The sequence below is a fragment of the Delphinapterus leucas genome, chromosome 20, assembly GCF_059928025.1.
Source record: "Delphinapterus leucas isolate spDelLeu-1000000601 "Yukka" chromosome 20, BTC_Dleu_Yukka2, whole genome shotgun sequence".
Taxonomy (NCBI): domain Eukaryota; kingdom Metazoa; phylum Chordata; class Mammalia; order Artiodactyla; family Monodontidae; genus Delphinapterus; species Delphinapterus leucas.
The window spans coordinates 3,572,343-3,599,032 of record NC_143148.1 but is presented as its reverse complement, the minus strand read 5'-3'; the positions used below and the strand labels follow the sequence as shown (position 1 = coordinate 3,599,032).

Below are 26,690 nucleotides of genomic sequence, written 5' to 3'. Positions count from 1 at the left end.
GCTTGCCATTGCCCACAAAGCACAGTAAAATGCCCATCTTGGCCCACCAGGGTCTGTGTACCCTGACCCCTGCTTACCTCTCCACCTCATCTCACCCCTCCCTCCCCTCCTGGGCTCATCCAGGTGTCCACCTGGCCGGCCCCTCCTCGACCTTCTGGTCTCAAATCAAATGCGACCTCTGCAGAGAAGCAACCCCCCCCAACCTCCTCCCTGCTGGACCACCCCACCTAAGGTGGCACAGCCCAGCCACTCGTTTTCTTAAAGAGTTATTTTGTTCACTGTTGGATCCCCAGAGGGGGTGACAGCACCTGGCACTGGGTACCGGAATGTAATCTAGCCCGTAGGAGACAATCTGAGGGGCCCGCCCATCCTTAGATGGGCGGATCCTAATCTAGGGGAAGGATCTAGCGGCTAAGGTACAAATTTGGTTGCCTGGGAGACAGAGTCTAAGGGGCGGGGCCTCTTCCTAGGGGTAGGACGTCTGTAAAGAGTTTGGTTTTTCAGGGGGCGTGTCCTATGGGATTGAAGGTTTCTAGGGGGCATATCCGTCCGTTGGAGGTGGATTTTGTAGTTAAGGTGCAGGGTTTCACTTAGATGAGATCTAAACCATCTCTGATATTAAGAGGGTCATGCACTGTCTAAAGGACTCGAAGTTTCTCAGGTGGAAGGAAAGATCTGCCTCTATTTAGGAGGCCTGTCCTAAATCAGAGGGGGAGGAATCCCCACCTACCTAAAGCCAAGGATCAGAAAATGAGACGGCAGTGGCTGACAGGACAAGGTTTATTGGGGTCCAGGAGACACTGGGGAGTGGGATAGGGGGCAAGGTCGAGGCTCACAGGGGGAAACCCCCTAGCCAAATCCCCCTTCCCCTTGGGGTTGGGAAGAACACAGAGACAAACTGACAGAGATGGAAAGACCGACAGGTGCTACAGCAGAGTGGGAGGGATACCCCAATGTCCCCCACCTCCCACTCATGAGTTCACATAATGCGGAATGACGTGGACCTGCCCACACGCTAGAGGAAGGGGAGGAGTGCCTGCCGTATGCATTCTAAGGAGGGTGGGGCGCAGGTGGCAACCTGGAGCAGCCCATTCCAGTGGACAGGGCGTGGGGGTATGTGTATCTGGATCAGTCCATCCCACTGGGCGCAGGAATTTTGAACCAGGCTATTCTAGTTTTTGGGGGTGGGGGAGATCATTAGGGTCGATCCATTCCTTAGTAGGGGAGGGAGACCTAATTGGGGAAGGGGTTGAGGGCAGGGGGCAACTACCCTGGTCCTCTTTCCGCATAGGGAATAAAGTCGGGGGAGGGGAGAGGCAGATTCCGGCTATATCCTTTATCTGGGGGCACCAGTGACTCTGGTGGGTAGCATTTGGAGGGGATCCAGGGAAATCCGGGGACATGGCTCCCCCCCATTCTCCGGACCAAGGTCGTCGGAATGATGGCTCTTAGGGAGAGGGCCAGTCTTCCCTTGGGGGAGGGGTGCCCGTCTTTTATTGTTGGGCCCGCAAGGTGAGGCGTACTCGTGGAGACCCATTTCTCATTCCTAGGTCCCGCAGCTTAGGAGCCTGTTGATTTGGGGGTGCTCAGCACGCGTTCCGGGGGCCTGGAGCTGAGGAATCTCTCCGTTTATTCGCTGCCCCCCAGCTCAGGGGCCCGTGTCTGGGTCTGGAGGGCCGGGGCCTCCCTCGTGGTCCCTAGGTCCCTTGGGCCCGGGCCCTGAGTCCAGCCCTCGGGAGGGGTGGTCTAGCGGAGGGGCGCACGGCCTGGCCACGTCAGTCCATGCCCCGGTGCAGCTTCAGGTGCCTGGAGAGGTTGCTGAGCGTGATGAAGCCCTTGCCACAGATGTGGCAGGGGAAGGGCCGCTCGGTGCCGTGCAGCAGCCGGTGGCGCTTGAGGTAGCACTCGTGGCGGAAGAACTTGCCGCACTCCAGGCACGGGAACGGCTTCTCGCCCGTGTGCACCAGCACGTGCCGCTCCAGGTCCCGCGGCGAGCGGAACAGCTTCTCGCACTCGGAGCAGCCGAAGATCTTCTTGCCGCGGCCCGAGCCGGACGCAGGCTCCCCAGACGCGGGCTCCCTCTCTGGGGCGGGCGCCGCCGCCTCCTCCGCACCGCCGCCCTCGCCGTGGCTGGCGCGCCGGTGCTCCTCCAGGGCCGCCAGGGCCGCGTAGAGGGCCCCGCAGTGGCCGCAGCCGTAGGTCGCGGGGCGCGAGTGCGCCTCCAGGTGGCTGGCCAGCGCCGCCGCCGACGCGAAGAAGGTCCCGCAGTCGCACTGGTAGAGGGTGTCTTCCGACGGCTCGGCCGCGGCCGCGGGCGCAGGGGCCTCCCCGCCGCTCTCGGGGAGCAGGCCCCCCAGCTCGGGCACGCCGCCCCCGGCGCGGCCCAGGAGCAGCCTGCCGTCCCAGGCCGGCTGAGCCTCGCCCTTCTCCGCAGCGCCGCCCTCGCCGGCCGTCTCGGGCACGGCGCCAGCCCCGGAGACCCAGGCCTGCGCGGGAGGCGCGCCCGGCCCCTGCAGGTCGTGGGTCAGCTTGTGCCTCTCCAGCAGCGCGGGGGCGTTGAAGTCGCGCTCACAGCGCGGACACTTGAAGGGCTTCACGTCGGTGTGCGCAGCCCAGTGGGCTGCCAGCTCGCGGCCCTGGTCGAAGCGCCGCGCGCAAGCACCGCACGCAAACGGGGGCAGTGAGGCCGCCGCCGCGGCCGCCGCCTCCGCCAGCCCCCAGCTCCCCGGGCCCGCGCCTGCCCCCTCTGGGCCCTCTCCGCCGCCAGCCCCCGCGCCCCCGCACACCGAGCAGGGCCCCACGTTGCAGCAGACCGAGCACGGAGCGCTCAGGGCGGGCAGGCCTGGGCCGGGCTGCAGGGGGGACGGGAGCACCCCACGGTGCTGGCGCTTGAGGTGGCGGCCCAGGCTGGAGCGCGAGGAGAAGCGGAGCTCGCAGACTAGGCAGCAGTAGGGCTTCTCGCCAGTGTGGACGACCTGGGAGGGCAGGAGGAAGAGCCCAGTGTCAGGGCTGAGGGTCTAGCCCGCGGGACAGATTCTTGGCCTCCCAGAGAGATGCGGAGGAAGCTCCCTGCCAGGTCCACAGGGCCAAGATCTAGCTTCAACCCTCTCATTCTTGTTCTCTGCTTCCGGCCACGTTAGCATGCTTTTGGCCCCTCCAGCCTCAGGATCCTTGCACTTGTTGTTCCCTTTGCCTGGAATCCTGTTCCATGGTGGATTCCTGCTCTTCCTTCAGGCCTCAGCTCAAATATCACCTTGCCCTGACCTCCCCCCCCCCACACCGTGTGGTAGCCCATAGCTCTCCCTCTTTACTCCTACATATCAGATGGTTATTATTGCTGTTGTTTTAACTTCCTTCCCAACGCTTCTCCTTTCCCAGATCATCCTTGCCTGTGTATCTGCTTTCTTGCTGATTGTCTACCTGGCTATGGATCACTCGCAATGGAATGTAAGTTCTCCGAAGGCGTGGACTTTATTGATTTCACCTTGGTATCCCAGGTGTTGGGAGCAGGGAAAAACATTCAATAGGTAATTGCTGAGTAAAGGAATTAAGTACATACGTGGTAAATCTATGTTTAAAAATGGTAACGAAATGATGAGCACAAAGTTGCAGACGCTGGCATATGAGAAGGGGCATGGGAGAGGGGAGGTGCATAGAGGTGGGGCAAATTTACTATGAATGTTTTAGTTCCTGGGTTGGGTGGAGCCTGGAAGAGAAACAACTCATGCTTTGACTGGTCAGGGTGCTTCGATGAAGAGGGAAGGAGGGAGGGAGGGAGACAGAAATTTTCTTAGGGGCCAGCTGTCTGTTGCCCATAGTGGGTCCCCGGGGCTCCAAGGGCGAGTCCAGCCCAGGGAGGCCAGCTTGGGGCCGGCCTGCAGGACTCACCTGGTGGTGCAGCAGGCCGGTGGAGTCTCGGAACCCCTTGGGGCAGGCGGAGCAGCGGTAGGGCCGCTCGCCAGTGTGCGAGCGCAGGTGGTTGGCCAGGTTGAAGCTGTGCTTGAAGCCTTTGCCGCAGCGCGGACACGCGTGAGGTTTGAGCGCAGTGTGCCGAGCGAAGTGGCGCCGCAGGTCCGAGCGGTAGCGGAAGCTCTTGCCACACTCACTGCAGTGAAACGGGACGCGGGGGGCAACAGCGGGCGGAGCCGGGGCCGGGGCAGGGACCGGGGGCGCTGGCAGCGGGGCGTCATCCATGGTGGCGTGGCGCGAGGGCAGTGGCGGGTGGGGGCTCTCTCTGGAGCGGGGAGACATGGAGTGGGGTGAGGGGGCCACGTCCCCAACAGCCTCCCCCTATCAGGCTCCTTGGACTCACAGACCTGTGAGGCCCGGCCTACTACCTTATAAGCCACGCCCATCTACCCAAGCCACACCTACTGCTCTTTAAGCCCCCCCCACTGTCCTACAACCCCTTCCACCACTCATCTATCTTCCTAATCACTTCCAAGTCACTTCTAAGCCACTGAATGCTTTTAAGCTCTCCCCTTCTTTGTGGATGAACTCCCGCCCCGCTCTAAGCCCCGCCGAGTGTGGTTAAACCCCGCCCACTCGTGTTCAGGTCCCGGCTACACCTTCCAAAGTCTCCATGTTGTTCCTGAAGCCTCATATTCCTTGACAAGCCCCTTCCCCTCTGAAAGCCACTCCCACTCTTTTTTGAAGATGAAAGTCATCTTCACATGAAGATTGACGACATTCTTAGCCAATGACAGTATGAAGATTTGGGGCTAAGCGCACCTGAGTCAACCTTCCAGGGAGACCAGGACTAGTCCTGGAACCTTGGATAAAGCCAACTGATTCTCTTTCCATCTGCAAAATAGGAATAATGGGAGGACCTACCTCATGGAGTGGTGGTGAGGACTAAGCAAACTTGTGGCCATGCGCGCGGCGTGCTTACTGACGCCTGTGCACAGCAAAGACTCAACAGGTAAGCTGTTTTGATTACCACTGTCTGCAAAGTTCCTCCGAGTTTCCTCTTGAAGTCCCCCATCTCTTCCCCACTAAGATCCGCCTCCTAAACCCCACTCAAGTTTTCCTTTAAGTAAACCCCTTCCTTTCCAAGACCACCTGCCACTCTACCTCTCTTGCCATCTCAGCCCTTCCTCTCTGACACCCTCCCCATCGTAAGTCATTTCACCTGCAATATAAAGACTTGCTATTTCCACTACGACGCCCCAAATTACACGCTTAAACCCCACCCCCCTCACTATGTCCACCACTTCCTGAAAGCCACATCCCTAGACAAACTCCACCCCTTCTATTCTAAGCTCCTCCCACCTCCACACCGAACCCCTTTACCCCCCTCAGCCCCAATTAGGACCCTTCAACCTAGGGCCCTCCTACCATTCTCACTGAGCCACGCCCCTTTGTCAAACCTCACCCCTTTGCCTAAGCTCCTCCCACTTTCTACCCACAGCCCCACCCATTTCAACTCTAAACCACGCCCACCCATTGCTCCGCCCCAGCCACCACTAAGCCCCGCCTCCTCCCCACCCAGTCGCCCGCGGGACTGAGCCCCCCTCCCCAGTCAGCTCGAGGACCCAGGCCCCTAGAGTCGGCCTTTTGTACCCCTCCCCCCTGTCCCTAAAAGGTGCGGCCCCGGGCGCCCGGGGCGGGGGCAGGTCAGGCTAGACCCGCAGTCGGGCGAGTCCACCTTGCTCGTACGGAGCGGGGGTTCTGGAGCCCTGAGGCGGCCCCGGGAGGCCGGGAAAGTCAGTCGGCTTTCCTCTTTAATTACTTACACCTCCCTCTGGGCGCCGACATTTTGGGCAGCGGGGGTAGCGTCACTTCCACCCGGGGGGCCCCTCGACTTCCGCCTCGGCTCCCTTCTCCCCCGCACTCCCCCTTTCTCCCGCCTTCTTGGCTTCTCTCCTCCCCGCCGCCCTCCCTTCTCTCTCTTTGCCGTCCCTTTCCTAGCTACTGGAGGTTCGAGAAGCCAGGGTGGCGCCATCTTGGGTGAGGGCATGGAGAAGGGGCGGGGTTTAGGGTGGCCCCCGGCGCCATACAGACTAAGGGCAGCAAGCTCAGCGCGCGCGGCCTCCTCCCTGCGGTATCGATGCTGGCGGGTGTTAACATAGATGAGTGCTGACATGATTCCCTTTTCGCAGCCTCAGGCTCCTCCTGGGTAGGATGTAGAGTTGCATCAGGAGAAGAGAGAAAGCGAAGTTCGCTGATCTGCGATAGAGATAGGATAGAGCAGGCTCCATCTTGTGCTTAGGCTTCCCGTGGGCTTTGAAGCTAATCAGGCGCCATGTTAATTACGGGAATGAGGGGCCATTTTCCCGCTCTTTATCCTTTCGGTACCTTTCTTTGATTGGGTCACCCGGCTGGGTGCTTTGTGGGAGGAAAGACATTTCTATGTGTTTGGGATGTGTTGGTGGGGTAATTTCCCGTTCGGGGCTAGCGAGGGCGACGGGTGCGCAGGCGCGGCTTGCCGACGGGCATATGACCGGCTCTTAGGACCCAGCGGGTCCCCTTTGTTCCCCGCGGGCGCGGGCCCGACGGGGAGGGGGAGGGGAGGGAGGGGCCGACCGGCATCCGCTCCGAGGGGCGGGGCAGTCCCGCGCGCGCGCGCCGCCGAGGGGCAGGGCCCCCTCGCCCCCGCCCTTTCCCACGCGCCGGCCCCGCGCCCCCGCGCGCGCACACTCGCGAGTCCAGGCGACATGCAAATGAGGTACCCGAGAGGCGGGGGGCCCGGGTGGGGGGGAGAGGAGCGGAGGGAGGGGAGGCCCGGGACCGCGCGCTCCTGGAGCGCGCCCCCCACCTGCTTCTGCTCTTGCGCTCGCTGAAGCGCGCGCGCCGACCTCGCGCCCCGCGGAGCCGGCCCGCCTGGGCGCGCGCGCGCAGACCCCCTTCCTGGCGGCCCTCGCCGTCCGCGGCCCGGCGCTGTTCATTGGCCGCCGCCCCCGCAGGGCCCGCCCCGCGCAGTCGGTGCTCACGGGCGCGCGCCTACACCGGGGTGGAGGAGGGCGGGGGTCAGGGGCACCGTTACAGAGACCCGCGTTCTAGTCCAGGCAACCCCAACCGAGCGAGCCGTGTGATCATGGAAAGGTGGCTGCCGTTCTCTGGACCTTAATCTGTGTGTTTGTTCCAGTGGGGTGCAGTGGCACCTGTAACCCCTAATCCTAACTGCACCTGTGCTCTCCTCCCCCAACACTTTATTACTCCCCAGTCCCATGGTCCCAGGCTTTGCTGCTGATGGTGGTGTTGGTGATGGTAGTTCATTTGGTGCTTACTATATATATGCCGACCGACAACCCTTCTGTATCCATTTTACAGAGATGGAAACTGGCTCAGATAGGCAAAGCCACTTGTTAATGAACGGTAGAGCTGGATTCAAGCGCAGGACTAAGGGACCTATGATGTCCCTTGGGTCCATTACTTCTCACTCCCTGGGCCATTGGGGTCCATGAGATCAAGTCTTGGCCCTGCCGCGTACCGCCAGAGGGAGCTAGGGCAACTGATTTCACTTTCCTGTGCCTTGGTTTCCCCATTTGCAAAATGGGCGTGATATACCCTTATTCAGAGAGTTGGTGTGAGCCTTAGCTGCTCACCGTGAAAATAAGAGCTAATATCTCCTAAGCACTTCCGTGTACTGAGCACTTTATGTGCGAGTAGGTGGAAGTATTCATCCTGTTTTGCAAAAGGCTTAGCTGACGCTCAGAGAGGTGAGCACCTTGCCCAAGGGCACTACACAGAGAGTAACAGACTCAGGAATCGAACCCAGAACCTCTGGCTCCAGAGCCCACACTCTTTAACAGCTCTGATATATGTCCACATCCACAACTTAGGGGCAAACATCACCTGGGACCAATCCCTTTCTTCTTCCAGTCCTGACCCCCCTTCTCTCCCTCTGTCACTTCTGTCAGAAGGAGGGACAAAAACATTTCTGAGGCCTCTGTAGCTCTTCTGTTTGATGGGTTCTCTGTTTTGAGGATCGAAATACTCGCCTGTACCCTCAGTTGGACTCTATCCTCCTTGGAAGATTTTTCTGTATTTTGGCTCAAGTTGACCCTGAATGTCTAGGAGGGGTTAGGGAGGTCTGGGAGACACCTGTGGGGCTCAGGGCAGTGCCTGTTTACCAACTGGTACAGGATTATCTTACTATTTTACCCACTAGTGTGGCTTTGTGCGTCCAAGTGAATGTTGGCCACGCCCAGGTCGACAGACTCGGACCCAGGGATGGCGAGGTTTTGGGGGACAAGGGCGCTCCATACCCTCCTGCACTGACGGCTACCCCTTCTCTCCTCTTAGCCCGGCTCCAGTGCCCAGACCCAAGCCCCCCACTGCTCAATGGACACGCCCAGCCCAGACCCGTGGCCTTCGCCTTTGCCCGGGGAAGAAGAGAAACCTCTGGCCTTACCTCCTTCTGTTCCCCGGGGCCGCCGAGGCCGACGTCCCGGGGGGGCCACCTCCTCGAATCGGACTCTTAAGGCCTCCCTCCCTCGCAAGCGGGGCCGCCCCCCCAAGTCGGGGCAGGAGCCCCCACTGGCACAGGGGGTGACAGCCCCGGTGGGCAGCGGCGGTGGCAGTGACCTCCTGTTGATCGATGATCAGGGTGTGCCCTACACAGTCTCTGAAGGGTCAGTAGCAGGCGGGCCCGAGAGCTCTGGCCCTAAGAAGGCCCCGCACTTCTGCCCGGTGTGCCTTCGGGCCTTCCCCTACCTCTCCGACCTGGAGCGCCACAGTATCTCACACTCAGAGCTGAAGCCGCACGAGTGCAAGGACTGCGGCAAGACCTTCAAGCGGTCCAGCCACCTGCGGCGGCACTGCAACATCCATGCCGGCCTTCGGCCCTTCCGCTGCCCGCTCTGCCCCCGCCGCTTCCGAGAGGCGGGCGAGCTGGCCCACCACCACCGCGTCCACTCCGGGGAGCGCCCCTACCAGTGCCCCGTCTGCCGGCTGCGCTTCACCGAGGCCAACACGCTCCGGCGCCATGCCAGGCGCAAGCACCCCGAGGCCATGGAGGCACCCCTGGGTCCTCGGGACCCAGGACCTGAACCACCGTGGGACGACGAGGGTATCCCAGCCACGGCAGGGGCCGATGAGGAGGAGCTGGAGGGGAAAGAGCTGGCTTGACCCCCACCCCCGGCCACTGCTCCCCAGGCCAGGTTTAGAGCTGGGCGCTCAGCTGGCACTGAACCTGGGCAGGGAAACTGGGACACATTCTTGTCTGGTAGTCTTCCTGTTGTGGGAGAAGGTCGAGGGTGAGGACGACCACTTCCGGGTCCTGCAGCCTTCTGCCACCCTCCCTCGGACTGACAGGCCTGTGGAGGCAGGGGCTGTGGAAATAAATATCTGCCTACTGGCTTCCTGTGTGTGTTCCGTGATGATCCCAGGGCTGGCGCCCCTCTTCTCCTCCCTTCAAATGTTCTTCCCCGCTGCACCCCCCCTTGTCATGTGCCTCGTTAGCTTGGCGCTAAAGACTGGCTTGGGGGAAGATTTTGACGCTTCTCCCATCTCCAGTGGACCTCAAAGCACTCCCTCTAAAGATCCACTCTTAACATTGAACCTTCTGTGCAAACGTGACTCTAGGTCCCCCGCCAACCCCCGGCGCCGTTCTAACCAGATTCCCGGAAATTCTGCAGCCACCACTTTGGCCCATCTCTGTCCTGGCACTGTTTGCAGAGAAACACTGAGTTGAGGGTTGTGTGCGGCAGGAACAACTTTGGTAGGGCCGGAGGGGCGGGGCTAAGGACTCATGAGGCGGGGCCGAGGCTGAGGGGCGAGGCTTGTAGGGCAGTTAGGTGAGAACTGTGGGCAGGGCTGGCTGAGAGCTGGCTTGGGGCTTAAGGAGGTGTAAGGGTTGACGGGCAGAAATTGAGAGCATTTAGAGGGAATGGATAGCGTTTATCTGAGGGGAGGGGTTTCAAGGGGAAACTGCAGGAGAGCAAGGTGTTAGGAGAGGTAGGACTTGAACTGTTAAGATGCTGAGCGGTGGGTATGACTGCTATGCAGGCCAAGGGGAGAAAAGGGGGTACCTAAGAGGAGTAACGAAGGAAAGCCCCTGAGGGAGGGGGCGCTTAGGAGGAAGAGCTGAATAGAATCGGGCTTAGCTGCTTGAGGTGGGGCCGAGTTAGGGGCGAGGTTTACAGAGAGTATACGAGAGGGACCGTGTAAGGTGTGGTAAAGCTGTGGTTCGAAACTTCAGCCTGCATCAGAATCACCTGAAGGGTATTTTAAAACCCAGGTCCTTAGGCCCTACCCCCAGGGTCTCTGATTCAGGAAGTCAGAGGCAGGGGGATCTGAGAATTTACATTTCTAACAAATTCCCTGGTGATGCCAATACTGCTGGTCTCCAAACCATACTTTGAGACCCACTGACTTCAGAGAACGCTTTGGAAGTTCGAGGCAGAATTAATTTAGCATGAAAGTCATGAGAGAGGTGGGACTTAAATGCTATGGACGGAAGGGGCGGGGCTTAGACGCAGGGGCGTGGTTCTGCCTAAGGAGCTCTGAGAGGAGGGGCTTATGAGGGAGAGCTGGAGTTCTAGAGATTAGGGGATTGGAGGCGGGGAAGAGCAGGGTAAACTTCACGGGGCTGGGTCGAGGAGGACGGATTCTGAGACGACGGGTGGGGATTATGATAATTAACATCTGAAATAGGCGTGATTCGGGGACCAGGGCGGGGCTTAAATGTGAAATTTACATGAGGGGCGTGGCTTAACCGGATGTCCGGAGGATGTGGGCGGTGTCCTAAGAAGAGGCGGGCGCACAGGACGCAGGCGCACTATGCTCAGGTCGCCCACAGGAAGCGGCCGGGTCTTCCCCTGCCCGCTGTCCCGTGCCAACGCGCAGGCGCACTTCCCCTTCCCGGTCGCCGCCGCCGCCTCCTCTTTCCGCTGCTCCACGCCGGCGCCGCGGAGACGGGCGCGATTTCCGCTTCCGGGCGGGCGGGCAGGCGGGCGGCGCGGGGCTGCCGGGGAGGGGGAGGGGGCGGCACTTCCGGTCGGGCCCTCGGGTCTCCCCGGAGCGGCGGCGCCTCCTCCGCCTCCTCGGCTTCCTCCCGGCGGAGACCCCGGCGCCGGTGAGTGACGGGGCGCGTGGCCCGGGGTCCCGGGGGCAACGTGGGCGGGGGGCCCCGCCCTGGCCCGCCCTGGTCCCCAGAACGTTCCCATCAGTGCTTCTCCCGCCTCGCCCGCGCCAGGGGCCCCCCAGTGACTGCTCCCCCAAAAGGCTACTCCAGATATCTCCCCATTAATGCCCCCATGTAGGACAGCTGCCAGAGCGCCCTCATTCGTGGCGATGCCTCCAACTGCTGCCAGGGTCCCCCACTGAGGCTTTCTCATAGGATCTCTTCTACATACCCCCCCACCCCGTCATTGCTTCCTCCAGGACAGCCCCCAAAATGCCACTGGCATTGCCCGTCCCCATGCAGGGCAGCTGCCCGTGAACCCTCCCTTTAGTATCCCCTGTAGGTTGCCTCCAAAGAGTGTGGCATTAGTGCTTTACAGCAGATCTGTCTCCCATTATTTCTGTCTACACACAACAGCCCCCAAAGCTCCTAACCAGCGCCCCCCCCCAAAACGCCCCCTTCATTAGTGTAAAAATACTTTGCATTCTGGTCAGTGGCCAAGAATGCCTTCTTTCATTCTCCAATTCGCCCCCCAATAATTCCCCTTGAGAATAATCCTTTCAATCACCGACACCCCTCACCCGCCCCCCCCATAAACAGCTCCGTCTAGAGCTGTGCTCTCACACCCACATCCTCTCCCCCTTTAGGTAAAAATGGCTGCCAGTTTAGCCCCAGGCTCCCATGAAACACTCTCACCCCACCCTCCTCCGGGTCAGCTCCTGTCTGCCGTGCTCCCACAGAGCAGTGCCCTACGTGAGGCTTTACCTCTCAGGATGCTGTCTTCCCCTGCCCCTGGCAGCTCTCATCCTGACGTTCCACTTCTCACTCCCTTCTCCTGGACTCCCTGAGGAAGACTCCCAGCTCCACTAGGGCATGACTTTTTCCCCTAGACATTCATTCATTCGCTCTTTACAGAATGAATATACACTGTTCTAGGTCTAGGACGTACATCCATGAAAGAGAGAGACACACACAGTCTTTGTTTTGTGGGTCTTTACAGTCTAGTTGAGGAGACAGATCAAAAGCAAGCAAACAAACAAGACCAATGCTGTTTTCTGGGTTTTCTGAGTCTTATGAGCTACTTCAGAGGTGAAACCTGAATTAGCAGAGGCAACTTCGCCATGTAAAGATGTGGGTGAACTGTTCCAGGCATCCAGGCAGAGGAAGAGCACGTGCAAAGGCCCTGAGGTGGCTGTGATCGTGATGATCAGAGGGGCGGCAGGGGAGGCCAGTGAGGTTGGAGCAGAGGAATTGAAGGGAAGAATGAGGGGAGAGAAGGTTTGATCTCATAGGGCCTTAGAAGTGAGGGCATTGTGATCACTCACCTGGCCTTTGTCAGCTCTACAGAGCCCAGAATGTGCTACATTTGTTCATTCTTTCTTTTGTTCAACAACTGTTTAATGAACACCTATACACACTGGGGATGCAGCAGAGAACAAAACAGACAAAATCCCCTGTCTTGGTGGAGTGTATATGCCAGTTCATGGGGCACAAAATTAAAAAGCAAACTACAAATGTTTGTGTGAAGAAAATACAGTAGGATAAGGGCACAGAGTTACAGGGGCTATGGTGTCAGAGGGCGTGGCAGGAAGGCCTCTTTCAAGAGATTCCTGTGATCCTCTTGTCACCCCCCCTCCGAAAGCCACACACCAGAAAGTTACACCTGTGTGTAAACTCCTCTCTTGGACAGCTGTGGCCCACCAGGGGGCTGCCTTACTGCTCCCCTCCCCTGAGAGTGAAATGGTTACAAGGATGAGCCCTGGATCCCACCAGCCGTCGTATCTCTGAGCAAACTATTCCCTATTTCCCAGGCTTCATTCATTCACTTATTTAACAAATACTTGAGACAGGCCCTGTTCTAGGTCCTGGGGATAGAGCAGTGAACAAAACAGGTACAAAATCTTGACTGCTTGGACCCCGCCTCCTAGAGTGGGAGCCCAACAGCAAGAAGACAGACAAACAGACCATATGGTTTGTCAGATGATGCTGACAGGAAAGGAGAGAAAGGAAGGAGGCTGGGGTGAGCAGGAATGTTGGTTTGAGTGACAGGTTACAGTGGTCTTGGAGCACCTCACTGAGAAGACAGCATCTGAGCAAAGACGTGGAGGAGGTGAGGGAGTGAGAGCCTTCCAGGCAGAAGCAACAGCCAGTGCAAAGGCCCTGGGGCAGGAATAGAGCTGGCACGTTGGTGGAGCAGCCAGGAAGCTGCTGGAGCTGTGGAGGTCATCTCTGACGCGCTTTAAGATGGTGTCACTGAAGGTTTTGAGTGGAGGAGTGACAGTGACATGGTTTGGCCTTAGTCCTCCTGTCTACTAAATGTGAACAGTAGTAATGCTTATCTGATGAGTCTGTTGTGAGGTCTGCTTGAGACAAGCCACATAAGACACCTAGTGCGGTGCTTGTTAGCATTCAGTAAATGCCAGTGGCTAGTCCTGGGGCTGAGTGCCAGGGAAGTGGATGGGGCAAAGTATCTTTCCAGTATAAGGTGGAGAGAGGGCTTTCCTTTATTTTGGAGAGAGAGATACGCGAAGACAGCATGGGAATTCCCTGGCGGTCCAGTGGTTAGGACTCCACTGCTGTGGGCCCGGGTTCGATCCCTGGTTGGAGCTAAGATCCCACAAGCCATGCAGTGCGTCCAAAAAAAAAAAAAGGAAAGACAGGATGTTGTAAGGGTAACAGCGCGTACTCTGGAACCCCACTGCTTGCCTTCAACTCATGGCCTTGCCACTTGTTAGTGGTATGACTTTAGGAGATTAATTGACCTGTCTGGCCTTCAGTCTCTTCCTCTGTAAAATGGGGTTAATAATCCTAACCATCTTCTAGGGTTATTGGGAAGATTCATTGAGTCGACACATGTAAAGAATTTAGGAGGGTACTGGACGTGTAAAAAGCACTTGGTTCAGTGTTACATGTTACTATATGTTACTATTGTTATTACAGACTAGAGTTTCATCACAAGGCAGCTTTGTTGTACCAGAATGGCCCACAGGTCCTGGCATCAGAGAGACCTGGAATCTAATACTTGCTTTCCCCTCCACTGGCTACATGACCTTAGGGAAATGACCCCCACTTCTCCTCAGTTTCCCTACGTATAAAATGGGTCCAACATGGTACAGCACTATTATGAGGCATCAAGGTGATGGTACATGTGAAACTGGTCAAACAATAAACACGAGTTGTCATGACTGTGATTGCGGTTGCTGTGGGCCTCCGGCCCCATCACACCTCTCTGTGCATGAAATCCATGGCACATCTTCCCTTAGAAAGATAGCAGTTTGAGGCTTGGGTCCCCTGAGAAAGGAAATGTCTCTCATTTACCATTGGAAATAGTTGTGAGCCTGAGCAGCTGTGTCCCCCAGTAACACCCACTGTGCCTCTCCCAGCAGCAGTCCTTCAGCATCTGCCCACCTGCCCTTGGGGCCCTCTTCGTAACCTCACTTCCACCAGAATTCATTCTCCTGGGAACACCCTGCCAGTATTAGCTCCATCTCCACTAAATGGCCCCCTTCCTCCCTCAGGTAGTTCTGGTCAGCATAGTCTCATCCCTTCATTCATTCAACAAATATGTATCAGTAGACATTTACAGCTATAAATTTATCTCTGAGCACAGCTTTAGCTGCATCGCCTGTTTTGGTATTTTGCTTTTCCATTTCTTGTTCATCTAATTTTCCTTGTGATTTCATTGTAGACCCCCTGGTGATTTGGGAGGGCGCTGTTTAATTCCCACATTTCAGCAAATATTTATCAAGTACCCACACTGTGCCAGGTGCTGTGCTAGGTGCTAGGGGCCCAGTGGTGAACAAGACAGGCCAAGTCTTCACTGTCTTAGGTGAAGAGGCCAGACAGTAAATACACAGCAAAGGAAATATACGCAATAAGTTGGTGGCAATGACTGTGGTGAAACAAATGCATCAGGATGAGGGGCTGGTGAGTGGTGGGGTTAGAGGTATTCCCTCTCTTGGAGATAACATCTGAGCAGAGACCTGAAGGAGGCACGGGAGGGAGCCTTGAGGTCTGGGGAAGAATGTTCCAGGCAAGAGGGAACGGCCTCACCACATCACTTCTCCATCTGTTCAGGATGGTAAATACCTCCCCCAGCCACTTGGCCCCTTCTGTGAATGCCCCTCATAATGCAGAGAGCACCCACAAATAAGGCTCCTGTCCCCATAGTTCCACCCTCCCCTTTGTCCTCCTCAGGGAACAATCCTGTATGTGTGTGTGGTGGTGGTGGTGGTAGTGGTGGGGTCCAGCCACAAACTTGCTCTGTGACCTTGGCCAAGTCACTTGCCCTCTCTGTGCCTCTGTTTTGTCAAATGGGGATAACAACAGTCACCGTGTCAGTCTCACAGAACTGTGCTGGGGATTCAGTGAGTTAGTGTGCGTGACCTGCTTGGAAGGGTGCTGGCCTGTGGGAAATGCCCCGGCAGAGCTAGCTGTTAACATGTGCTCTGATGGAGGCGAGCCAGGGCGGGGCTTCCTTCCTGGGACCCCCTCCTCCCATGCCCCCACCGTAGCACCCTAACTGCTCCCCTACTCCCTGCACCCTTCCTCCATGTACTTTCTCCCTGTCCCCCAGCCCAGCCCAGCACCGTCTCCCAGACTCAGGTTCTGCCCACAGGCTTCCACAAGCGCCCAGGCACTCCTCTGCTTCTTCCGGAGATCAGCTTAACTAGGGGAGTGTGAAGGCCATAGGATGTTGAGTCTCATCCAGGGACACCCAGAGCTGGAGGCTAAAAATACTGACCTCCGGGCAGGTGTGGAAGAGACACTCACCTTTCACCTGTCTGGGGAGACAGCCAGATGGATGGGGGTTGATGGGCCCTGGCGTTGGTAGCCCCCACTGCCCCCTGTGGTGGGCTGGGCGCAGAGCCAGCGAAGGGGGATGGCGGCCAAGAACCATGGCAGACCTCGCGGGCCCTTCTCCCACTGGCCTTCCACCCGCTTAGTGGAGGCGTTGCCCAAAGTCCCTGGCGGGTCTGAGGCTCAGATCAGTTGCAGGAGACGAGGTTGGGGGGTGGGCAGGCAGGCATGGACAGCTGCAGCCTGCAGTGGGAAGTCCTGTAAAGGAGGTGCCCAGAGAGTAACTGCCATCCTGGACGGGGCAGGAACCCCGCACCCCCAGGGGCAAGGACAAGAACCCACACTCCCGGAGCATCTGCCATCAGGCTCCTCCTAGGTGTGCGATGTCACTGAAGGTACAGATAGCTCCAGGGGCTGAATGAGCTCTGCCAATGGCTGTGTTTCCTTACCTCCTATTTCAGCCCCCTGAAGCCCCCCTGCCTTCTGGGGGTCACCGCCCCCTTGTAGAAGTGGAGAGGGTGTGGGTCAGGAAGGAGACGGGACTTGAACCCAGGGCCGGGGCCCATGTGTTTCCTGCTGTCAGGCTGCCCAGCTGCACTGCTGTAAGTTGTTCCGCCAGGCAAGCAGAGTCTCTTCCTACCCAGTAAGAAGAGTAAAAGAATGCCCCCTCCCCACACTGCCTTCATCCCAGCTGTCCTCATGTGTTCTGACTTCCTCTTTGTGCTACTAGCAGTGGGAGTGATAACTAGAGTCCCGTCCAGTGTGCCGGGAAGCATCCACCGACACACATAGCTTGCTGGGTCCTCACAGCAGCCCTGTGAGGTAGGGATGTGCTCTGTCACCTTCATTTGTAGATGAGGAAATCCAGGCACAGAGAGGAACTTGTCCTTGGTCACACAGCTAGAGAATGGCAGGGCTTAGATTCAGATCTGGCATTCTGGCTCCAGAGGCCACCCTCTTAACCGCTCTGATGGAAACTTATCATTTGACAAAGGCAAAACCTGAGGGGATTGAGAGCAGGGGGCTGGGGATAGTGTGTGTGTGTTGGGGGTGAGGGGGCTACAGAGCAGAGGGCCTGGGCAGACCCAGAGTGGAGGCCTGAGAGAGTGTGCACAAGGGAGAGAGAGCAGAAGCCAGGGATGCTGGAAGAATTAGAATCTGAGGAGAGGAAGTCGGGGGCCTGCAGGGTCTGCAGGGTGGATAGAGATGTGTGAGAAGCCTAGAAAAAAGGGGAGAGAGAGAAGGCATCCGAGAAACAGCAGGGAGACGAGGAGCGAAGAGGACTCAGAAAGGGGACAGGCCAAGGGGGAGAGGTCAGTGGGGCCAGCGGAGCCAAGAGGAAGGCTGGCCTGTGGGGTGGAAGGACAGAGGGACGGGTGAGCAAGGCCGGACGAGGAGGGAGCAGATCTCGAGCCGGTGGGTGTGCGTCTTCCAGTGCCCGCAGCTGGGGGACCCCGCGCGAGGCCCTGCCTCCTCAGCCCCGTCCTCCTCTCTGCAGGGTCCCCCAACTCCCACCCGCCCAGGATGGAGGCCAACGCAGCGGGCGGCGGCGCCGGGGGCGGCGGGAGCAGCGGCCTAGGGGGCGAGGACGGGGTTCACTTCCAGAGCTACCCCTTCGACTTCCTGGAGTTCCTCAACCACCAGCGCTTTGAGCCCATGGAACTGTACGGGGAGCACGCCAAGGCAGTGGCGGCGCTGCCCTGCGCCCCCGGGCCCCCGCCCCAGCCGCCGCCCCAGCCGCCACCCCCGCAGTACGACTACCCGCCCCAGTCCACCTTCAAACCCAAGGCCGAGGTGCCCTCCTCATCCTCGTCGTCCTCGTCGTCCTCTTCGTCGTCGTCCTCCCAAGCCAAGAAGCCCGACCCGCCCCTGCCGCCCGCCTTCGGGGCGCCCCCTCCTCCGCTCTTCGATGCCGCCTTCCCGGCCCCGCAGTGGGGCATCGTCGACCTCTCGGGACACCAGCACCTGTTCGGGAACCTGAAGCGCGGAGGGCCGGCAACCGGGCCGGGGGCGACGCCGGGGCTAGCTGCCCCCACGGGGACGCCCGGGCCGCTCCCCGCGCCCTCGCAGACGCCGCCGGGCCCCACCGCGGGGGCGGCCTGCGATCCAGCCAAGGACGACAAGGGCTACTTCCGGAGACTGAAGTACCTGATGGAGCGGCGCTTCCCCTGCGGCGTGTGCCAGAAGTCCTTCAAGCAGTCCTCGCACCTGGTCCAGCACATGCTGGTGCACTCGGGGGAGAGGCCATACGAGTGCGGCGTCTGCGGCCGCACCTACAACCACGTCTCCAGCCTCATCCGCCACCGCCGCTGCCACAAGGACGTGCCGCCGGCCGCGGGGGGCCCGCAGCAGCCAGGCGCCCCACTCCCACCGCTGGGCCTGCCCGCGCCCGCCGCCGCCGCCGCCCCCACCTCGGCGTCCTCCGGCCCCCCGGCCACGCCCGCCGCCCCCGCCGACGGCAACGCGACCCCCGCCGCCCCTGCGGGTCTGGGGGTACCCCCTCCGGCGGCGGCGGTGACAGGGGGCGGCGACGGCCCGTTCGCCTGCACGCTCTGCTGGAAGGTGTTCAAGAAGCCCAGCCACCTGCACCAGCACCAGATCATCCACACGGGCGAGAAGCCCTTCTCGTGCTCCGTGTGCAGCAAGAGCTTCAACCGCAGGGAGAGCCTCAAGCGGCACGTGAAGACGCACTCCGCCGACCTGCTGCGCCTGCCCTGCGGCATCTGCGGGAAGGCCTTCCGCGACGCTGCTTACCTGCTCAAGCACCAGGCGGCCCATGCGGGCGCGGGCGCGGCGGGGCCGAGGCCCGTGTACCCCTGCGACCTGTGCGGCAAGTCCTACTCGGCGCCCCAGAGCCTGCTGCGGCACAAGGCTGCCCACGCCCCGCCCGCGGCCCCCGACGCGCCCAAGGACGCGACGGCCTCTGTCCCGCAGCCCCCGCCCACCTTCCCCTCGGGACCCTACCTCCTACCCCCCGACCCCCCGGCCACAGACAGCGAGAAGGCGGCGGCGGCCGCGGCGGCGGTGGTGTACGGCGCCGTGCCCGTCCCGCTCCTGGGCGCTCACCCGCTGCTGCTCGGCGGGGCCGGTACCAGCGGGGCTGGAGCCTCGGGCGCCAGCGTCCCCGGCAAGACGTTCTGCTGCGGCATCTGCGGGCGCGGCTTCGGGCGCCGCGAGACGCTGAAGCGCCACGAGCGCATCCACACGGGCGAGAAGCCACACCAGTGCCCGGTGTGCGGGAAGCGCTTCCGCGAGTCCTTCCACTTGAGCAAGCACCACGTGGTGCACACCCGCGAGCGGCCCTACAAGTGCGAGCTGTGCGGCAAGGTCTTCGGATACCCGCAGAGCCTCACCCGCCACCGCCAGGTGCACCGGCTCCAGCTGCCCTGCGCCCTGGCCGGGGCCGCTGGCCTCCCCGCCAGCCAGGGCGCGACGGGGTCCTGTGGCCCGGGCGCTTCGGCCACGTCCGGGGGCGCCGCCGATGGACTGAGCTATGCCTGCTCGGACTGCGGCGAGCACTTCCCGGACCTCTTCCACGTCATGAGCCACAAGGAGGCGCACATGGCGGAGAAGCCGTACGGCTGCGACGCCTGCGGCAAGACGTTCGGCTTCATTGAGAACCTTATGTGGCACAAGCTGGTCCACCAGGCTGCTCCCGAGCGCCTGCTCCCGCCCGCGCCCGGCGGCCCCCAGCCCTCGGATGGCTCCAGCAGCACCGATGCGGCCAACGTGCTGGACAATGGGCTGGCCGGGGAGGTGGGGGCGGCCGTGGCGGCGCTGGCAGGGGTGTCTGGGGGTGACGATGCGAGTGGGGCGGCGGTGGCCGGGGGCGGCGGGGCTGCTGGTGCGGGCCCCGAGCGCTTCAGTTGTGCCACGTGCGGCCAGAGCTTCAAGCACTTCCTGGGCCTCGTGACTCACAAGTACGTGCACCTGGTGCGGCGGACCCTGGGCTGCGGCCTCTGCGGCCAGAGCTTCGCGGGTGCCTACGACCTGCTCCTGCATCGCCGCAGCCACCGGCAGAAGCGGGGCTTCCGCTGCCCGGTGTGCGGCAAGCGCTTCTGGGAGGCGGCCCTGCTGATGCGCCACCAGCGCTGCCACACGGAGCAACGGCCCTACCGGTGCGGCGTGTGTGGCCGAGGCTTCCTGCGCTCCTGGTACCTGCGGCAGCACCGCGTGGTGCACACGGGCGAGCGGGCCTTCAAGTGCGGCGTGTGCGCCAAGCGCTTCGCGCAGTCGTCCAGCCTGGCGGAGCATCGGCGGCTGCACGCGGTGGCCCGGCCCCAGCGCTGCGGCGCCTGCGGCAAGACCTTCCGCTACCGCTCCAACCTGCTGGAGCACCAGCGGCTGCACCTGGGCGAGCGCGCCTACCGCTGCGAGCACTGCGGCAAGGGCTTCTTCTACCTGAGCTCCGTGCTGCGCCACCAGCGCGCGCACGAGCCGCCGCGGCCCGAGCTCCGCTGTCCCGCCTGCCTCAAGGCCTTCAAGGATCCTGGCTACTTCCGTAAGCACCTGGCGGCTCACCAGGGCGGCCGGCCCTTCCGCTGCTCCTCCTGCGGTGAGGGTTTCGCCAACACCTATGGCCTCAAGAAACACCGCCTGGCCCACAAGGCCGAGGGCCTCGGGGGGCCTGGAGCAGGGACGGGCACCTTGCCCGGGAAGGATGCCTGACCAGGGCGGGGGGGGGGGTGCTTCCCATCTGCCACTCCAATCAGGTGTCCTTTTCCGGACTCGCCCCTTCGGGAGGCTGATCAGACTCCTTCCCTTCCTCTCTTTGTCCCATCCATCCTTCAGAACTTCAGACAGACTAGCCTCCTTCAAGGCCCATGTCACGCAAACTCAAGACTGAACCACTCCCATCTGGACCTCTCTGGCCCCCTTCTCCTCCTATCAGACGCTGAACTTGATCCTCCGTCCAACCCCGTTTTGTAACCCTCATCCGTCCCCTGCCCCAGCAGCTGTTCAGTCCCCCAATCAGCTTGGTGGAGATGGGCCTGAACCGCCCCTCCCCCTTCCTTTGGAATCTGGCCGGACAGTGGAGTACAAGCAGTTTGGGAGGGCACAGGGGGGACTGGGCGCTCTTGGTTTGTGGGGGTGGGGGGCGGGTGGCAGACGCGGCTTGTACAGAGCGGAGAACAATAAATCTTATCAACAGGGCCGCTGGAGTCCTTTCTTGCCTCCCAGAGGGAGGGGATTAAGCACTGACAAACCGAAGGTTGAGAAGTTTTGTTCCCTGGGATTTTGATTTCCTGACACCTCCTGCCTCACCCTCGCTCTCTCTGCTTTTCCTCCTTCAGCTGGTAGTTACCAAGGGTTCACCATATCCAGGCTCTAGGCTTCCAGTCGGGCAAATGGGAGATGAACAAAACAGGTAAGTCGCTGCTTTCGGGAACTGACGATGTGCCTATACTCCTTCCCCTTCAAGAAGCTTTTGGCATTTGTTCACTCAGCCAACATTTCCCCAAGGCCCCTGTCTGCCGGGTCCTTCGATGGACTCTGGGGAAACATGAATTGGACGTGTTCCTTGCCCTCGAGTGAGATGGAAAAGAACCGGTAAACCGTTACTGTGTTCCAGCCTTGTGCAGATGCGTGTTTATTATACAGCTCGCTCGTAGTAACCTCTCCCTCCAGGGTGACTTAGGGGAGCTTCAAAAGCCCTTTCACAGCCCTCATTGTGGTTCTTGGAACAGTGAAATATATGACCTGCAAGGTTCATTTAGTTATCCTTGTCGGAAGAGGGTGCTGAGCTCGTAGAGAAGAAAGAGGCCCCAAAGATCCCTAAGAAGTTCGTGGTAGCACTGGGACTACAGTCCGGGGTCCCTCAATACTGAAACCTGAAGACAAAGCCGGCTCAGCGGGCACTGCCTGTGTGAGTCCGGTTTGACCCACGAGAGGGCGGCAGTGTGGCCACCATGCTCTAAGGCTGGAGATCCAGCAGGCGACAGACCTCGTACCAGGGCTCAACAGTCACATGGATGTGGACCACCATAATATAAAGGACATGGAAGTTTCACCGGGGGCTGAGAGCATGGAAGAGTCACTTTATCAGACTAGGGGACTAACCAAGCTTCCTGCAGGAGGAGGAGGAAGATGCCCGAAGGACAACAGAGCCACAGGAGCTTGCCAGGTAAAGTGGGCAAAGAATTCCAGGTGGAGGTTTTTGTGTGTCTAACTCAACCCAGCTCTTCCAGAGACTTTCAAACAGATTGGTACGGTTTGAGAGGCTGGCGGTAGGAGGCTGGATACTGAAGGGCCATGAATTCCCAATAGCGGGGCTTGGGTGATCTCGTAGGCCCGGGGCTGGCAGCTGGTAGCTGCTGGTTATAAGTCTGTACTGACACATTTGGTTTAGCCCATACATTAAAAAAAAAAAAAGGCTGAGTTATCTGCCAACATTTGAAAATCAAGAGATTTTACATAATACGAACTAATGGGACTTCTGAAAAATTTGGAAGATCTAGCAACACAGTCTGCATCCTCCCGGGGCCAAGTAGCCGTTGCTCTCTTTGGACGTGGCATATATCCTCCAGTTTGCTGCCACTTCCCCGGCACTGTCAAATCCCAACGCTGAGCCCAAGTGTCAGTGGTCCTATCTCACCTCGCTGGTCCTGGTGTTTCCCCTCAAACCCGGCTACCTTCCTCACTTAGTTACATTGCCACCACAGTTCCTGTAGGCACTCACGTTTGGAATCCCTTCTCACGGCCACAAGGAGCTGTGGGTTGGTGACAAGGTTGGGGTCTGAGTTTTGGAAGGATGGATCTGCGTGGCCACAGTATGGAGAATGAAGCGAGCAGGGCGTGGACGTGTGAGACCACTGTCGGCTTGGTCTACAAGAGTAGTGATGATGAAAAGAAGCGTTCAGATTCCAAAGATATTTGGCTCAACAGCGGGAAATTGATAGGGAGTCAGACAAATGGATGAAGGAGGAAAAAGACTCAAGGAACCTGTCAAGGCTTCTAGCTTGGGTGGTGATACCAGTGATGGGAAACATGGGCGTTTCCTTGGTAAAAACTGAATTCTGTTCCCCTTATGAGTTGTCTGTGGGACAACTTATGGGGGTGTTGGGTGAACAGGAAGGGGTGCAAATCCAGGGCTCTCCCACCTTTAGTATCCTGACACGGGAGTCCCTTCGTTTTGCCAAACTTCCCTGACCCCCAATCCCATAGCTGAACGACATAGCTTCTTTGAATAGCCAGACGCTGTCTACCCCATTCTGAAGATGAGGAAACAGAGGTTTGGAGAGAGTTGCAACTCACTGCTGGGGCCAGGACCACAGTGTGGCCCTTCTACCCCCAGCCCTGGAACACAAGACCAACATAGAGAAAACCCTTCATAAAGTCCTTTAATGGGAACAGAACTGGAGGCTTCCCACCTGCAGCTCCTCCTCTGCCCAACCCCCCAGTGACCCAACTCCTGTTCCCCAGCCGCCAGACACCAGCCAGGCCACCACACTGCCACCCACCAACCATTCCTTGGCATAGCTTGGGACCAGGCTGTAAGCCGTTTGCTTCAAATTGGGAGTGAAGGTAGTTAGAGAAACTTGAGGCTACTTTGTAGACCCGGGGGACCATGGGCTCTGAGCCTGAAGCTTTAGGAGGGGGATGTTAGGTGACTGTTCGTGGTCTGGGTTTTCAGTTGCCTTGGAAGAGGAGTCTGGGTGGCTTAGGGAGGGACCACATGGGAGCAGGGCTAGCAGCTCCTGCAGTCAAAATTCTTACGGTCAGGCTTCCATCCTTGTGACCTGAGCGCTCTTGGCTATGACTTGGGGACCCTCTGGCTTTGAGGTGATGGGGTCCCAGTCTCTTAATGGAGGACCCGGTGGGCGTCTTCTGCCTGAGGACGGGTCGGCATCCCATGGTCAGTGCAATCCAGTGAGGTAGGCAAAAGGTTCCATCCTGGTCCCCCCTCTGCAGTGCTCAGCTCTGCTGCCGCAAGCTGTGTCTTGCGCGAGGACAACCCATCAGGGGGGCAAATGGGGCAATGAAATCGAGCCCGTGTTCCTTGCATTTTGCTGGGCATCCACAGGGCTGCCTCTGTGCCTTCCTCTGAATCTCATGCGGGTGCTGTGTGGCTTGTGAGCGTCCTGAGCCCGCTTCTCCCTCTGCTCGCCCACCCTGGCCGCTCGTTGCCATCTCCGTGGGCTCTTATGTCACCTCTCCCCCAACCTCTCCCCTTCCTCCCCTGCCTCCGTTTCCCACCCACCCCTCCCCTGCAACCTGCCGCCTACCTCCCACGTTCCTGCTCTCCCAGACTACTGGTCGATCTCCACCTTCACTTTGGCGGTCTCCCCACGTCCCTCTTCCAGAGTGTTTCCTGCCCCACACCCACTCCCTGACCCGTCGGCCCCCGATGCCAGCTGGCTTCCAGAGTCTCCCAACCCCGGTCCCGGCCCGTGGAAGTGGGTGCGCTGATGCTTTCGGAAGTTGGAGGAGTTGTTGAAAGTGCGATCGCAGAGGGTGCAGCGGAAGGGGCGTTCGCCAGTGTGGATGCGGGCGTGGCCGCTGAGCACCGAGGACTGGGTGAAGCCCTTGCCGCACACGCCGCAGTGGTAGGGCCGCTCGCCCGTGTGCACCCGCTCGTGGTCTCGCATGTCTGAGGAGCGGCGGAACGGCTTGGCGCAGAACCTGCAGGCGAAAGGCTTCCCCACCGCCGCGCCTGCGGCCGCCGCAGCCATCACCACCTCCGACCTCTCCTGGGGCACCCCGGGCCGCTGTTCTTGAGCCGCCGCCGCCTCCGGAGGCCTTTGAGAGGTCCCCGGCTCCACCCCGTGTCGGTGCTGGTGCCGCAGCAGAGGTGCCAGGGCCTTGAAGGCCCGGGGGCAGAGCGGGCAGCGGTAGGGCCGCTCTCCCGTGTGCAGGCTGTAGTGGGCACGGAGGCTGGCGGGGCCTGGACAGCTGTGGCCACACACATGACACCGGCTTGGGTCCCCACCCTGCCCACCACCCTCAGCCCCCGCCAGGTGGCCGTGTTCGTGGAACAGCAGCTCGGAGACCAGCCGGAAGACAGCTGGGCACAAGGCACAGTGGAGAGAACCTGGCTCCGGGGGCTCAGGTACCAGCGTGGTGTCCGTCACCTTCACCACCTGGATCTCGATGAGGTCACTCGGGGGGGTGGCCGGGCGGCTATCATCAGGCACCAGGACCTGGGTGAAGCGGGGGGGGGGGGGGGGAAGAAACAAGGAGCCTGTGGACTCTGCCTCAAGGCCTCCCCAACACGCCTTATTAAACACACTTACTAAAACACACTCTGTAACATACTGAGCCCCTTAATTTCTAGATTCGGCTCTCCTTCCTCTGAGATTCTGCCGTATGACCACCAAGACTTCCCCTCCTGTCCAAAATATATCACAGATCCAGCCATTTCTCTCCTCCACCCCACTTACAATTAAGCCAATCATTTCTTGCCAAGTCCCCTGACCCTCTGAATGACTCTGTTCCTACACCTGCTCCCTTATAACCCACCTCCCCAAAGCAGCCCGAATGACCTTTTGAAAACGGAAATCAGACGGCAGTCATTTTCCCACTCAAAACCCTCCCATGATTCCAACTGCTCTAAAAATCCAAAAACGCCATCTACTATCCATCATGATCTGGCTCCCGCTTATCTCTCTGACCCTAGTGTAAATATAAGCCGGCACACAGCTGACTTCTCTCTTCTAAATTTAGCTTCCCTACCCCCCAACTCTATCAGCTCACTCTTTTTTATAGAACGTAACACAGTAAGTCTCGTCTATTGTCTCTCTTCCCTACCCAACTGCAAGCTGCAAAAGAATACAGCTTATGTGTCTCATTCACCTCTCCATCTGTCTAGCCCAAGTAGGAGCTGAGTAAATGTCTGTTGAATGAATGGCTGTCCTCAGATACTCTCCCATCCTGAGTGGGGTTCCAAGGTCACCTGGAGCAGTCATTTCTCCCCCCAAATCCTCCCCTGGGCATCAGGACGCATCACTCAGACCCTTGCAGAATCATGCCCCCACCCCAACGTGCATGCCCCAACCATAACCCCACACCTTTGTCTTTCAGGGTCACCTTCCCAACCTTCCACCTTAGAATTTCTGAGGCCCCGCCCTCTGAAGGCTCCGCCCCCTAATTAGACAAACTTCATCCCTGGGACTCCTCTCTCTGGACCTATCACCAGCTCAGATGTTCCGCCCAACCCCCTCCTCAGGCTCCACCCCCACTCAGGCCCCGCCCCTCCACCCTCATAGGCTCCGTGCTGAGCCCCACCCCTCGCCCACCCCGAGAAGCACCGCCCCCAGGGCCGGAGCGCTAAATACCTTCCCCGCCCAGCCCTAAGCCCCGCCCTGGCCCCGCCCACCCCTGCGCCCTCCTCCCGCCTCGAGCTCCCCGCCCAGGCCCCTTCCTCGCCCGCACCAGGTCCGGAGGCTCCGGGGATCTCGGCTCCGGGGCCGCTGAGCTCGGACTCCGGGGCTCCGGGCGCGCAGCGGCCATCTTGTGCCCAGGCCCCGCCCCCGAGGCCCGCGGTCGCTCCGGGAGGGGGCGTGGCCTGGGTTGGCGTCAGCGCCTGGGCGCAGGCGCACTGGAGGACGGGCCGGGGCTTCCCAGGAGCCGGGTCTCCCCCTCCCCGGGGAGAAAGTGATGAATTTCTTCCTAGTTGCCTGTCACTTCCCGCAGGAGACAGCCTGCGTGGGTTACTGGGTGGCTGCGAACTAATTCGAATTTCTCTTTTTAACCTATATGAGTAAGCTCTGGCAGTCAGTTGACACTGACCAGAATTGAATAACCTTTGTTCTCCCTTCATGTTACACGTTTTTGTGGTCACCTCCTCTGCATGGCTTGTGATAACCCAGTGAGGCAAAGTTTA

At 59.7% G+C, this 26,690-nt stretch overlaps 4 protein-coding genes across 9 annotated transcripts; 2 read left to right on the top strand and 2 right to left on the bottom strand.

The window, feature by feature from the left end:
- Positions 1-438: 438 nt before the first annotated feature.
- Positions 439-6,938, bottom strand: FIZ1 (FLT3 interacting zinc finger 1). 4 transcript variants are annotated; one of them, XM_030761181.2, is made up of 4 exons: positions 6,758-6,938; positions 5,736-6,168; positions 3,889-4,234; positions 439-2,975 (listed from the first exon to the last, which is right to left on the bottom strand). In XM_030761181.2, the coding sequence occupies exons 2-4, from the start codon at positions 6,083-6,085 to the stop codon at positions 1,776-1,778; spliced, it is 1,896 nt and encodes a 631-aa protein (XP_030617041.1). In that variant the 5' UTR covers positions 6,086-6,168; positions 6,758-6,938; the 3' UTR covers positions 439-1,775. The 4 variants fall into 4 exon arrangements, with proteins under 4 accessions (XP_030617041.1, XP_022440707.1, XP_030617042.1 ...); XM_022584999.3 differs by lacking the exon at positions 6,758-6,938 and having other exon boundaries at positions 5,736-6,188; XM_030761182.2 differs by lacking the exon at positions 6,758-6,938 and having other exon boundaries at positions 444-2,975; positions 4,732-5,823.
- ZNF524 (zinc finger protein 524) lies at positions 6,522-9,303 on the top strand. Of its 2 annotated transcripts, none has more exons than XM_022585002.3 (2): positions 6,522-6,667; positions 8,248-9,303. In XM_022585002.3, exon 2 carries the CDS (start codon positions 8,287-8,289, stop codon positions 9,070-9,072), a length of 786 nt encoding a protein of 261 aa, XP_022440710.1. In that variant the 5' UTR covers positions 6,522-6,667; positions 8,248-8,286; the 3' UTR covers positions 9,073-9,303. The 2 variants fall into 2 exon arrangements, with proteins under 2 accessions (XP_022440710.1, XP_030617043.1); XM_030761183.2 differs by lacking the exon at positions 6,522-6,667 and adding an exon at positions 6,742-7,044.
- Positions 9,304-10,349: 1,046 nt separating this feature from the next.
- ZNF865 (zinc finger protein 865) lies at positions 10,350-24,033 on the top strand. Of its 2 annotated transcripts, none has more exons than XM_022584997.3 (2): positions 10,350-11,020; positions 17,367-24,033. In XM_022584997.3, the coding sequence occupies exons 1-2, from the start codon at positions 10,726-10,728 to the stop codon at positions 20,534-20,536; spliced, it is 3,465 nt and encodes a 1,154-aa protein (XP_022440705.2). In that variant the 5' UTR covers positions 10,350-10,725; the 3' UTR covers positions 20,537-24,033. The 2 variants fall into 2 exon arrangements, with proteins under 2 accessions (XP_022440705.2, XP_089758659.1); XM_089902533.1 differs by lacking the exon at positions 10,350-11,020 and adding an exon at positions 11,032-15,149.
- On the bottom strand, positions 22,010-26,367 carry ZNF784 (zinc finger protein 784). Its single transcript, XM_022584998.3, has 2 exons — positions 26,240-26,367; positions 22,010-25,008 (listed from the first exon to the last, which is right to left on the bottom strand). The coding sequence occupies exons 1-2, from the start codon at positions 26,315-26,317 to the stop codon at positions 24,118-24,120; spliced, it is 969 nt and encodes a 322-aa protein (XP_022440706.1). The 5' UTR covers positions 26,318-26,367; the 3' UTR covers positions 22,010-24,117.
- Positions 26,368-26,690: the final 323 nt, after the last annotated feature.